The sequence below is a fragment of the Lagopus muta genome, chromosome 8 (genome assembly GCF_023343835.1).
Source record: "Lagopus muta isolate bLagMut1 chromosome 8, bLagMut1 primary, whole genome shotgun sequence".
NCBI lineage: Eukaryota > Metazoa > Chordata > Aves > Galliformes > Phasianidae > Lagopus > Lagopus muta.
The window spans coordinates 29,130,903-29,145,424 of NC_064440.1; the positions used below are offsets into that span (position 1 = coordinate 29,130,903).

The following is a 14,522-nucleotide window of genomic DNA, read 5'->3' on the forward strand; positions in this document are numbered from 1 at the left end:
TCTATCTCAACTCCACGCATGGCAGCCTCACCTCCTCCCAGTGGAGACCAGCACTAAAACCACGCACCTGTCTTTGGGGAAGGGATTCACTTTGCAGGCCTCCAGCAGGAACTTAACGACATCCACGTGTCCTGTGAGACAGAATTGGGAGTGTGTATAAGTTAACATGCATCTACATAGATGTAAAATAGCAGACAGCAAGTTACACACAGTGAGACATTACCTTCTGCAGCTGCTACGTGCAACGCTGTTCGTGAGTCATAGTCTCTCTGTTCCATATCCATCCCTGACAGAGCAAATCTAAAAAAGGAATTGATTGTAAAGAAGAGCCTTATATAATTAAAATGAGTTACAAAACTAGGAGGGAACAATACCACTCTGCTAGAACGATGACACATCAGTTGCAAGAAGATATAAATGGCAACAAGTGGTAAGGAAGGGGGCCCTTACTGCCTTGGCTTCAAAAATAGGATAGAGATTAGGAAGAAAGCTAAACCCTTAACTGTTATAGGAAAAAAAATTAAAGCACTTTGGGGGGGAGGGAAAGGAGGGGAGGGAATGTAACAGTCTATGCATCCTTATACTTCTACACATTGGTATAATGTCTAAACTTTCAAGTGCATTCAGCCAAACAGAAGTTAAAATGCAATGATTGGGGGGCATGTATAGAACACATTCCATCTCCAGTACAGCCTCGACATCCCCAGCACTGACACAGAGTACATTTAGAAGCACACAAGGGCAGCCCCCAAACTAGCAGCTCTCCTGTTCTCAGCCCCACGCAGATTTTTACCTCCGGAGCGCAGACACATCCCCCGTGTAGGCAGCAAACAGCAGATTTATCACTGACTTCACCTACAAAGAAAGATGAAGCCTGGTTTATTTTGCTTCTTCCTTGAAAGAGAAAATAAATGGAAAACCCAAGAACAGTCAGTGCGGTCTAACTGCTCCAATGCTTATGAAGTGGTTGATTTTATTCCCTTCCCTGGCCACACTCTGCAGGACAGCATGAAAACTCTCAAACTCATTCCAGCTTGCGTCACTAATAGCACTTCTGTGCCCATCTTTCCAAGGTTGATGTCACAAGGACAGGAAAAGAACCATAAAATGTGCATTCATATACTATTCCGCTAAAAAAAGAAAAAAAAAGGACCCTTGCTCAATGGACAAACCATGTTTCTCTTGCACTGCCTATTCATACTAAGTGCTGAGCGATGGAGGGCATTGCTTGGCACACTCCACAAACCATAAGCACCTCTCAGGACAAGCTGCTCTGGGAAAGTAAGAGCTTTAGAGCAGACTCCAAGCGTTAGGAGAGATCTCTGCAGGTGGAAGAGCAGAGGTGATCATAGTTGTGCTTTACATCACAGATGTTGCTTGCGTATATCCGAAGAAAGTCTCTCTGTAAGACAAACAGTCGCAACCAACTGTGGCACAATGAATTGTTGGCAGAACAGTGAGGTTCGGAGGCAGACAGAGGCAGGTTCTCTTCAGATCCAATGACATCGGTGAAGGCTCAGGCAGATCGTCCTTTTCTCTGCTGTGCTAAATCCCCCAGTAAGAAATGCTGTCATTAGGTTACAAACCCCCTCTCAAATATGTACTTCAACACATCCTGGCCACAATAACGCAGCAAGTTTTAATAGAAGGCAAAAACGATGAGATAGATGGTTTTAAGCACCACCACATGGGTCTTTTTCATAAAAAGACACTGGCAGTTCTAGGCACCATTCCACTGTTTTCCAGAAAACTTTTTGAACCGAGTCTATGAAACTCTGCTGCTAGCAGCCTTGAGTGCCAAGTAGCAGAGCAGAGAGCCGGCCCTGCACTGGCCTTGCACAGAAAGATTAAATACATCAGTGCCCAAAAACAGATCTGCCCCAGGTTTCTGCATGAACAAAGGTGCGTTTTCACTGCTCCGTGTGGTGCTGGCTGATTCAGGCAGAGTTGGCCAAGTGACTTCCAAGGTCCCTTTAACCACCAGCTCTGCAATGAGCATGTGAGAAGCACGAGAGGAGAGGAAAAGCATAGCTGTTGGGTCTGAACAACCACACCAAGGTGAAGCTAAAGGAAGGAAGCATTGTGAGACAGGAAGCTGCACTACTGGTACAGAGACCTCAGATAAAGACAGGGGCCAAAAGGGGAAAAACTAACACTCCCAGAGCATGCTGCAAGTGAGATACGGCTCTGACAGGAAACCTGGGCATGAGAGCAACAAATCTACTCCCATTGCAGCCACTGAAGCACCTTACAGGTGATTGTGCCAAAAGCTTTGAGGATATGGCACGGCTCAGCACTGAAGCACACCACAGCACACAGGGGCTTCGGGGAGCACGTGCCCAGAGCAGCACATACGCTGCCCTCCCAGATTTTGCTGCAAACACATTGGCAAAACAGTTCAGGGAAGGACACAACAATTTGTTAGTTTGTAAAACTTTCTCAATGTACCAAATGAACAAATCTGATGAAGAAGCAGTGCTTCCTGGCTGAGCTGTGCCCCAAACCCAACCCAGATCAGGTAGCCACTCTTCATCAGCTCCCCTCTCAGGGCAGTTAGCAGAGAACCCCGTTCGAGGCCGAGGCAAGAAGCACTCACTGCAGGCATACAGGCTCCATCCACACAGCAGCCCTGCCACCCATCCTCGCTGCTGTTCTGACACAGCCGTGCAGCCGGAGGCCCAGCTTGGCAGCTGCCCCTGAGGGCACAACAAATCCTTTAGAAAATATTACTTTAGCTCAGAGCTGGATTAATTCCATGAGCTCTTCGCTAAAAAGGTCACTCAATCTGGACTTCAATTTCCTGTGGTGCCTGAGAGCACCTCGCCCAGGATCTCTGTGACAGCACCACAGGCTGTCCCAGCCTTACTGCTGGTCCCCAGCCTTACTGCTGGCTGCAGTGCTGAGGAACCCAACGCAGTTCAGCAGTGCAAACTGGTGCTGGTACAGCTGCACAGCATGGCCAACCAGCCTGCCTCCTGCCTTATGGAGGCCCTTAGAAGCTGTTCAGGAATACGTCACAGCTCAGGCTTTGAGAAAGACACTCAAAATACTATGATAAAAGGGTTCTCTGGATGCAGGTCTTCAAGCACCGTGCCTCAACTCCATTAAGCACCAGATCGCACACGCTGACAGCACGTGCTGGAACAAAGCTGGAAACAGGCAGCACAGACAGACAAGCAGCCATCCGTTCCTCATGCTCCTCCTGGCTGTGTTCAGGATAGACACAGCAAAGGCCAGGCCCATCTGGAGGAGGCCCCAACACTTTCCACCCCACCAGGCAGAGTTACCCCCATCCAAGTGAGCACCGTGCAGAGATGCCAATGGGGAAAGGAAAGGTCTCCAGCTTGGAGCGTGCACAGGGCCCTTCACCAGGCAGCACCCAGCAGCACTAAGCTGCTCAGCACCGGCTCAGCCATCTGCTTCAAAAAATAGATCTTAAGCTACGGATTAACGCCTCGTGCTGGGGAAAGCCCAGCCTGCTGAGCACCGGCCTGCTGTCCCAGCCTTCCAACTGACACGTGAAGCCAAGAGCTCATGTGAGCCCAAGTCACACAGACTCCAGAACCAAGAGGAGCTGGGCTCAGTGCCATCAGCACTTTGCTGCTTCTCCTAAAGCTGATCCCACCCCGAGGGGTATCCAGCATGCAGAGCAAGCCAGCCTGCCCTCCTGGGAGCTGATGGCTCTCAATGCTTATTTATCTGTGGCAAAACACTCCTGATATCCAAAATACATCATCATCTCTGAACTGTAAGAAACACAGCAGAAGTGAAACTGGAGCACACGAGAACGCTTTGCTCACCCAGGTTCCACGCTGAACTGCAACACAGCCATGCCACAGCCTGGAGTTGCACTCCTCCCTGGAGACAGGGCTTCTCACTGGCAGCCAGAAACGGCCCCCAGCTGATTCTGAAGCTTCAGCTTTGAAAGCCAACAAAGACCAAGCGGAGATGTGTCAGAGGAATGCCCTCCCTGCACACTCACCCTAAGGACAGCAGACAGGGCTGCTCATTTTAAGAGTTTTCACAGCTGCAACTCATTTACAGTAAGCTGGAATCTGACCTCTGGGGACAGATCCGCAGAGCCCGTGTGGAAAATCCCCAGTCAAGTCTAAAGGACAAGCATGCTTTTACTTGAATATACCACTCTCTAATAGGAGTTAAGCTGTAGTCTGTAGGAAAAGAAAACCCAAACAAAGCCAACAGCTGAGCTTCTGCATTGTTTCCCCTGAAATAAAGAGTATTACCAAATGGTAAGAAGTCAGTTTTTAGAAGTAAAAATTAAGACTAAGCCACAAACAAATATCCCACCCCGGGCAGGTCTGTCAGAAGCACTTCTGTAGACTGAAAAAGCAGAAAATTGTAATTCCTGGGGAAAGTATTTGTTCCATTACAATATAAATAGTGGCAGGATACACAAGCCAATTACTGCATACACTTTCACGTTACCCACACAAATACCTGAAGTTACAAACAAGGCCAGCTATTCCATAACATTCTCCAGCACTCCACCCACCCACACTTCTGACTATTTTATGCATTACTGATCCTTGCTTTCTGACCTCATTTGAAAAAAAAAAAAAAAAAAAAGCAAAAAAAAAAAAACAAGCACTAAAATAGAACCTGCAAATATTTACTCTTCAGTGTTTTGCAAGTTTAGCACAGGAAAACAAGGTGGCCTGTTTTCCTCTCCCATCCCACCTCAGGCATCAGCTCTCCCTCTAGATGGTGCACACTGCCCTGACTCCAGGAGTCAGAGCCCAACCTGCACCAGTAGCTTTCCCTAGGGAGGAGGTTTTCAGAGCTTCCCAAGTGGAGCCAGCCTGAACCACTGCCTGCACGACCATCACCCACTGAGTTCACTGTGTTTAGAAACTGAGCTTAGAAAACAAGCACCTGTAATGAACTGAGCCAGGCAGCTCCCACAGGCAAACACACACGGTGCCACAGGCAGCCCTCGTGCCAGGGCTCAGGCAGGTGCTGCTGTTTGCTGACAGCTGCTAACTCAGCAGCAGTATCCACACCAGCCTGAAAGTCAGTTATTTGTAAATTGTCTATCAAGCTGGTAACAAAAAAATAAAAAGAAAAAGAAAAAAGAGAATACACATATTACACTTCGAAATGTTTTCTTATTGCAATTCAGCTTCTAAAACAGCTTGAAATAAAAATCAATCTGAGTAAAACTGGTAATTTTCTCCTTCTGACTTTTAAGTTTTCATACAGGCAAGTAGACACTGGCATTGCTTCTTTAGGAGCCTGATCAAGTTTTGATCGGGCTCAGTTCACACAGCAGTGCTCAGATGGAAACAGGCCAGCAGGCAGCTCAGCCTCAGTACCTGCTGCAGATGCTGTGCATGCAGTTCAGTGTAAGAAACACCAAAGCAAACCAAGTGCATACCTTAAAGACTTCTCTCGACTCCAGAAAAAAAACAAAAACAAAAAAAAACCCAACCTTTTAATTCATTCCTTCAAGCTAAAACAGCCATTGGAAAAGCCTTAGGCTGAAGGTGCAGATGAGCAGCCCACCCGGAGGAGAAGGCTGAGCAGAGACATGCCTCCCTCTTTCATCTCTACCCACTCACCCACTGGTTTCAAGTGAGTTTCTGCCATTCACACTTCCTACGGATCAACCCCCCAAGGGAGGTCAAAAAGGGCAGAAGTACAAAGGCACAAAAAGATGCAAATGCACATCAGCATGGTATTTTACAGGTTTTTGTTTTTCTTTTTGGCCCATCTCTGTTGAAGCCTTTTCTTCCCCAGGCTTTCATATAGTCTAGATATTGAAAAGCATCTAAAAATGAGACTTGCTACAAACCAGCACAATACCAAACCTGTCTGTTCAGCTGGCTTTTCTGAGCTGTTACTGCACTGGTTTGCACATTTATTACCAGTTCTTGATTAGCTCTATTAAGGCTCCTGATAAGTACTAGCAAACTGATATGTGCCTAAATAAGACAACTATTTAAAATGAATTAAGAGTTACATTTAACCAAACCAAAGCACTTGCTAGGTTAAGTGAAACATCCACTTACCTTCAGTGAAGCTCTCAGGAAGAACACTGCCCCCCTACTCCTCTGCTGAGGCATGCCCCTCATTGGGCTGCTCTGCCAGCACTGCTCCTTGGCTCCCCACTGCAATGCCCAAAACTGCAAGTGCAGAAGAAGCCAGCCTTCCTTCCCCAGTGCTGACTGGGGAAGCTGAATGGGAATGTGGAGAATGGGAGCTCCACAGTTAGAGTGGGCCGTACAAATAGAAGGTGAATTGAATCCCCTCCACACCACACAGGGCATCACTCAGTTTTCTCAAGAACAGGAAACAGAGCAACAGGAATGTGCTGGGTGCACAGGGCAGCCTCCCCTTGCTGCTCCATCATTAGAGTGGGGGCACAAAGCATGGCAGCAGGAGGGCTGGGGAAGACAGGGCACCACTGTCTCTGCTTCACCCTTCTAGCTGATTAAATTGCCATGAAAGAACTGCTTCAAAGGGTGTTTCATCAGTATTGGGTTAGAAGATCCCAGGAGCAGAACCATCTCTAGCCGAAGGGTAACTCCTGCAAAGAAGGCTATACGAATCCTATCATGCAACTGTGAAGCAGAATATTAACAGTGAACAGTAGGATAAATATAGCCAATAATGCCCTAATTGTTACCACCAAACAGCTCAAGGATGATCCTAAAGCTTTCAACAGTGACAGGAGTGATGAACAGAGTCCCCCTGCATCAGTGCTTACATGACAATGCAGCAGGAGCTTCCCTCCCCGTGCCTGGGTAAATACTGAAGTATGGTAGAACAGCAGCTTATCTCAAGTGCTACTCAGGTCTTATGCTTTTCAGTATCTATGAGCTTTGTTTTGGAGGAAACTGTATTGGTTTTGAAAGGGAAGAGTACTGGGAGAAGGAGAAAGTAGAATTTAAGAACTGTCTTCACTAGATTATGACAAGCATGGTCATGTTCAGTCCCAACGCCTACTTCTCAGTTCTTCTGCTATTAATGAATCAACACTTTCCATTTTGGAAACAACAGAATTAAGCATTATCATTGACAAAACTCTCAAAACCTAAAGCAAAAAAATGTCATCATCTCCCACTGGACTTAAGAGCACAGGTTGATTGGCTCCACATCCCAACAGCTAATTAAAAAAACCCACCATTCATAAACTCAAATAGTAACAGAAACCAGAAATTCTAGAGACCTAATAAGCAAAAACCAAATCAGAAAAAATGTAACAGCACAGGCAATTCAGAGAATTGTGGCTCAACAAGAGGAGCAGCAGAAAACCCAACCTCACTGCTGCCCTTGTGAGGCGAGACGGTGCTGCTGGGTTGTTTGCAATGGGCGGTGTGACAAAGGATGAATGAGCCAAATATGTACACAAAGTTTTTACCAAATCAAGTGAAATATTTAAGGCATGAAGAGGCATACAGACTTTCAACCTTCAAGTCAGAAGACAAAGCTCAGGCAAAGGTTCAGTTTCAGGCAGACACGCAGTTGCCATCAGTCTGTTGGGCAGGTATACTTGAATCTTCTGCCATGCTCAAAGCTCCCCAGTTATAATGGAGAAATAAAAATGACCCTCTCAAAGATTCCTATTTCCTCTGAGGTCATGAGGTTTTTAAGCACCAATGAAATTATGATTGGAAATACCCTAAGGGTAAAATAATACATCTTTCAAAAAACAATTGTAGGAATCCTTAAGGTCATCTGACACGAATTTTTGTAGTCCCTTTTCAGTCCTTCTACAGAACATCCACTGCAAACACTTCTGCAGCAATAAGCATACAAAACATACACAGAAATCTCAGCAAGCAGAATGAACGCTGATGAGCTGACTCTGAATGCAGGAGCAAAAACAAGAGCCTTTCAAGTAGAGGATACAGACATCACTAACACTGCAAACTTTGGGACCGAAGGACTGGAATAAACAACAGCCAAACGAATAAAGCAAGTGCTGATCAGGGCTTTAGTGGCACGAGCTGATTAAGCAGGTAGGACAAAAGAGTGTCTGCCCTTTCAAGGACCTACTGACCACAACTAATAGCTGCGCTGTGGGCAGAGCAATGCTCCTGCTTTGCTGCCGGCAGGTACTCTGCAATTTATTGATCAAGTTTAACTCTGAACTACAAGATCTGGAACTGGAATTATTCCAAAAATAAAGAGAATGAAGGCATTCAGCCAAACTTGACATGCATGAGATGGACACCAACCTGCAGGCTGACGTCAGAGCAGGGACATCCTTACCACAAGTCTGTACTCCACTCTTCTTGGAAGGATTGCTTCTGAAACATCAGTAACAGGTTCCTAAAAATGCTTATTTAATTTCCAGTTCATCTTTCTCATTATCTTCTTTCTTCTTGGTCTGGTAGCATTTATTACCTTGAAATGATCTTTCACCTCTATGCTTTCAACTCAATCACTATTGGGAACAATCACCGTTGCCCATCAGCTTATTAGGTAAAATCTACTCAACTGTTCAGTTTATTCTCAGCCCAAAACTACATATTAAGCAGTTGTCCTTGAACAATTACGTGCTCACAAAGGTTAAAACAGAGATCCTTTAAGAAGTGTGAAATGCACTTATTGTGCTGAAAGCCATAGCTGCACTTAGAACCAAAGCCATGCCTACCAGTTCAAAAAATCCATGTTCATGTTAAATGAGTAATTCCTGGACAAACAATAAAGTTGCCTGCCTCAAGGAAAAAGTTGAGTAAGTGAATCACATCAACAGGAAGCAAGCAACATTATCTCTTCCTATCACTCAGCTCTGTGTTCACAACTCATTGTTTTGTTAGTAATTACTACGATCACAAGTGATCCTAAAAGTAACACACTGTCCCTCAGCAAATGAGTCCCTGAGTTTGCATTTAGCCTGCTATGTTTCACCAGAAAAATTAATGAATTAATCTTAAAGTCTTAAATCACTTCCAGTGTTACAGTACTGGGCTATAATGGCCTTATATATAAGTGTACCATATATGTATTAGTATAATTATCCTGATTTAGGAAACGATACCATTTAAAGATGAACTCACAACTCATGGTGTGCACAAGTACATAATCACGTGAATACTTTAAGTTCTGCATACCAGGTGTTTGACAATACAAGTGAATAGCCCTCTTGATAGCACCCTGCAATGAAGGAATCTGCCAAAGAAAAACCAGTTCTGAAAATAACAGCTGCTTATGATCCTGTATCAAAGCTATTACTTTTCCGGACTCACTATTTTCAGAATATTCAAGAAACGTGCATGGGAGAATCTAACTAAAGCAATTGCCCTGAAAAAACACAATGTTGGAAACCAAAGAAGAGGTTCACAGGAATGTGAACACAAGAATATACCGATACACCTGGCATATGCCAAGCCTGACCAAATAACCATGAAATTATCATACACTGATCTCTACTAAGAGAATTGCCTATAATTCACTTAGTAACAGTGCTACTTAACCTGACAAGACCTGCCCTTGCTGACCAGATACAGAGGTTAGAAGAAATCTGCAAAGATGATAGACAGAAGACAACTTCTGCAAGCATAGCTGCTATCAGGAAAACATCTACCGAAGGCACCAGCTGCATACCAGCTATGTCATCAGGGCAGAGCAGCATCTAGAATGGCATGTATTACCTTAAAACAAACACGCTTTGCTGCACATCCTGTGCATAAATGAAATACACCCAAAGTGCAGCTGGCTGAGACATGTTTGAGGGTAGAATGTTATGAAGTCTTTCCTTCACCCCTTGCCCTTCGCTCACCTCGGTTTCATCAGGTTTAGTGCTGAAGTGACAAGGTCTCTGTTATTCTGCCAACATTTAAACATAGCTCTTGATCTTTTTCAAAAACACTGCATGAACCAGTTAACTGCAGCAGCCTTACCATACGTCATGCCTCTGCCTTGGCTTCACTGCCTACTTACGCCTTGAAGCATTTCAACTGGTGCTGAACTCGGCACCATCGCTTCTGCCAGCCCAAATCCTATTTTAGAACTTAAAACTGTAGCTTCAGATGTAACTGTTATGCAAGGCTTGCCGTGCACAGAAAAAGGCACACGCCTATTTCCAGAAATAATTGAACTATATGCAGAGCTGCGATGCTGAAGACCAGAAACTTGAACATGGTAAGTATTTGAGTGACATCAGGAGTCTGCATAAAGCAATAAAATCACCATCGTCTTACACAAAGAGCAAAGGGAAACAAGCCACTTCAATGCCCTACTCAGTAATCTCTGAAAGGAGCAGATGGGAAATAGACTGGACTCTCAGTAGGTAATGCAATAATTGGGACTGGCACAAACAATGAACATACAAGGAATTAAGTTCCTGAAACAAAATGGGACTGTACATTACCCATCACAGCATCCCGTCAAACCCTACAAACCATGCTTAGGATACTAAAACATAACATACATAATGCTGAAACTCAATGCACTACTTAGCTTGTTCATCAGTGACACGTACCACAACCATGAGAAACAACTAACATGGACAAACAATTGAAGAACCAAACTTTTGTTCCTCTCCCTCTGCCCTCCTCCCCCCCCCCATCTTTCCATTCCATTCCCTTTTATTCACCCTCCCACCCACGGGTTGTTTGACAAAACAAGCACAATGTAAGGCAAATTGTAACAGACAAAAACAAGTGTAGAGTAAGTCACCCGCAGGTCTCTTTGTACCTACTGCTTGTCTTCATGACTTTTTGACAATAATTTTTCTTTTTTAATGTACAATGAAGATCCAGCTTATTTTTAAAAATGCAGTACAAATAACTGCTGTTTATAAGCCCACGTACAGGAAAGCTTGATGAATAACTATGGCCATCTCCATCACGGGGATTCCTCTATGGAAAAAAAGTCTCATCTCAGAATCATCTACATTAAAAACACACCTACCACTTTCCTTTTGGCTTATGATATATTACAAGCTCTGTTTTTTACTTCTTGATGCTCGATATCAGTTACTGCTCTGGCACTGGCACCATTAACTGCCTATTTTCCAAGCAACTCAATTAATATCTTCAAAACCACACACTCTTAATCCTACCACACCTTATTTTAATTAACAAGGTCACAGTGAGGTTTTGTTATTATGAGTTTGACTTCCAAAGAGAAAAATAAGCATGTCAGCTGATGATTTAACTGAAAAATCTCAGGAAGGTTTTCATTGGCTAATTATATCTGCTTGCTCTATTTGCCTTTCCAGAACTTCAGCTCTCTTTAGAGCACTGCTCACTATCTCACTTCAGTCTCAAAAACGTGTTTGAACAGACCTGTTCTCCATTGAGTGAAAAAAAAAATACAATAAAATCAGCTTAAAATAAATTTATTAAACAATACAAAAATAAGCATGCTAGAAATTGAGATACATAAATAACATACAATGCAAATGAAAAATGGAAAATGAGACAGGGAACTTAACAACCGAGCTAAAGGGTACAACACAAATGCCAAAATAAAACTTCAAAAGCATTTACATTTCTAATGAAATGTTAATGATGCTGACAAGGAACAACAAACAAACAGCTAAAATGCTTGAATATCAAGAATTGCTATTACTGTAGCACAGGTGAACACTAAAACCGTTGCAGACTTCAAACATTCAATAACTAGCCTCTACCGCCACATTCTTTCAGGCCCACTCACCAAGCAGTACAGGTGTGGGCAAGCTGCTAGGGCAGATCTAACTATGGTCCCAGCTCACTCTCTGTGCAGGCTGCCCTTAGAAAGGGCCACCTGTGGCCAGACTGCAGGCAACTTACAGCACAATTGGTCCAAAGGAGTCTCCTCTTAACCCCTCCAAACTTGAGGCTGGCTTCAATTCCGAGACAGGCTTCAAAAGCATTACGGAACCAGAAAATATACAGCTCTATCTAAAGTAAAGGCTGTGCAAGCTGTACCCAAAATATGATTCATACTGAAGATCAATTCAGCTCCTTGCTTTTTTTTTTTTTTTTTTTTTAATTTTTCAAGCAGGACTCGCCTCTACCACAAGCTTTGGTATGCAATTTACACACATAAACATGGTAAAGACTTGGATTTCCCATCTCCAAATGCACTTTTAGTAGCTGCAAATCCTGCATCATACATCCCTTTTTAATTACATCAGTAATTTAATCAGCAACATATAATCACTGAAAGTACTTCTAGTTAGCAGCACAGACACATTACCACCCCCTTCTAATTGGGGATATTTCAGGCTAACACACAGTTTTGCAGACTCTGAATACTTGTTACGTCTCTGTAGCTGCTATTAAACAAGTCCTCAAACAGATGAGACATTTTTATAACTCGAGACTCGGCCTTTACATGACTCACTTCATTTTCAAGGTAAGCACTGACAAACCTATGCCAAACATCAGTGACAGATTACAAAATAACTAATAATCAGCAATTTATTACTGACGTGCACACAATCCACTAGGACTTGATGTTTACTGAATAGTAGCTCTCCGTATTGTTTTGCTTAAATATTTTAATTCAGAGGCTTCAAACACAGGAAACTCGTCCTTTTACAAAGTACTGCTAAAGGAAGATTATTCTGGGTTAGGTCAGAGCTTAATACTAGCATTATTTCAAAAGCTTATGCAAGACAAACAAAACCGAAACAACATAATTAAAAACAGCTTGTGTTCTCAGAGAAAGTAAGCTTTGCTTTCTGCATCTTCCTTGACTGACATCCACATGAGACAAAAAGGGACAGGGAAACCATAACTCTCCCCTTATGCAAAACTGATGTACGAGTGCATTTTGGAGTTTCAGATCACCAACACAGGGGAGCAGTGGGCAGGGAGAAGGGCTGGAGGTGTTACAAGGAATCATCTATCACACTACACCTCATGAAATCCTCAAGGAGCTTTAATGGACATAGATGAAGGAATATCCGTATCACCACTCAGACAGGTTTTCCACAGTTCTACAGCAGGAACACCTGCACGAGGTGTGCCTGGGGGGGGAGGGAATAATATATCAAATTCTTTGCAAGCATGACATTTTACAGACAGAGGTTTGTGTTGGCGATTTGGTTTTCCTTTCCTTATGATTTTTAGTATCATTTCCTTATGATTTTATATTCAGAACCTCACAGAACAGCTAAGTGTCAAGGGCTTATTAACTCTGTGCCCTGTCCAGCACTGCCTAAGGCCTGCACACACCATTTGCACATGGTCCTCAAAACAATTCAAATGATTGTGTTGCATAGATTGAGATGCAGTTTCCTGCAGAAGAATGCAAGCCCTGATTCTCTACAAGCTGACATTGGTAGAAACTGGCTAACACTTGAAAAAGGAGCTATGAATAATAGCTTCATAAACATTTGCTCATGTAGGAGTCAATGCTACCTCTAATCCCATATATGAACATGCACACACATTAGCGGCTGAAAAATAAGTTAAGTGTAAACAGCTGCAATATCTAACAAAAAATGCTTTACTCTGAACACGTTTCCTGCTCCCTGCTGGGCTGGTGACCAGTCAAAAACTAGGATTGCTTACATTCCTCTCTGGGGTGGAGCACAGCATTATTACTAAGGCAGACTTCTGAGTCATAACTACCAAGAGGCAGCACAAGCAGCTAGCAAGACACTCAAAATAGTTTGGTGAGAAATCTTTCTGCCACATTTGTTAACTTGCAAACAAGGCAAGCTTTGTTTTGCCCTCTCTCCCAGTCCTCCCCAGCCGTTTTTGCTCTTTTATTTACATATTAGCATTAATTATGACTGAAGGTCAAATTAAAAAAAGTGTACTTTTTGCTAGCACGGCATATCAGAGGGACCCATCTCTGCTCAGAGCAAACTGGAAGTTCTTACTAAAATAAAGTGATAACGTGACTCAGAACCACTTAATATACAGTTATTTGGAGATTCATGAGTTTACTGACAGTATTTTATATTTCCATTAAAATTCTTTATATGCTGAACCTGATCAGAGGACATACCTTAAACTCTTGTTTAGCTCTACAATTAATTTACTTAAAATTCTTAGATATAAACAAAAATACACAGATATACACAAGAGGTATATCTTTGAAAACATTCAGATCTACTGTTTTTTTTTTAATAAGTAATTGTGCTTTAAGTAAAGACAGAAGTCAGTTAACAGGTTTGGTTGGTGTTGCTTATGTGTGCTTTTCTCCTTGAACTCTGACAGCATTTTTGGTATAGCATACAAATTTACACAAGATTTATAATATAAATGAAAATACCAGGCAAACAATACTCAGATTGAAGTTGAATCTAGAGATGCTTGAGGCTTTTTTAAATGTAGTATTTAATGAAACTAGAACCCATTCACTTAGTTCTGCTCTCCCCGACCTTCCATTCTATACACTATGGTTCTGGAGATGTCCTCGTTTGATTCGGGTGACACTTTTTTCCATACTGTTTCTTTTAAAGCAAGTTCTTGCTGGAGATTCTCATAGTCCATTGGTCCAAAGGAATGCTAGTTGTTCAAGCAACATACATTATTTATTAGTGTGTTTGAAGGAAAAAAAAAAATCCTCATTTGCAATCATTGCTAACAGACCCAAGTTCTTCACCT

General features: G+C 43.0%; 1 protein-coding gene across 2 annotated transcripts in view; it reads right to left on the minus strand.

The window, feature by feature from the left end:
* Positions 1–14,522, minus strand: part of GLS (glutaminase) — a 51,746-nt gene that overhangs the window by 3,559 nt on the left and 33,665 nt on the right. Inside the window, exons 15-17 of one of the 2 annotated variants that reach the window (XM_048954129.1) lie at positions 794–855; positions 224–300; positions 68–131 (exon numbers count right to left, since the gene is read on the minus strand). In XM_048954129.1, coding sequence (XP_048810086.1) covers positions 68–131; positions 224–300; positions 794–855 — 203 coding nt within the window. Of the gene's footprint in view, positions 1–67; positions 132–223; positions 301–793; positions 856–11,295; positions 14,424–14,522 lie in introns of those variants that run through there. The other variant, XM_048954130.1, reaches the window with a different exon arrangement.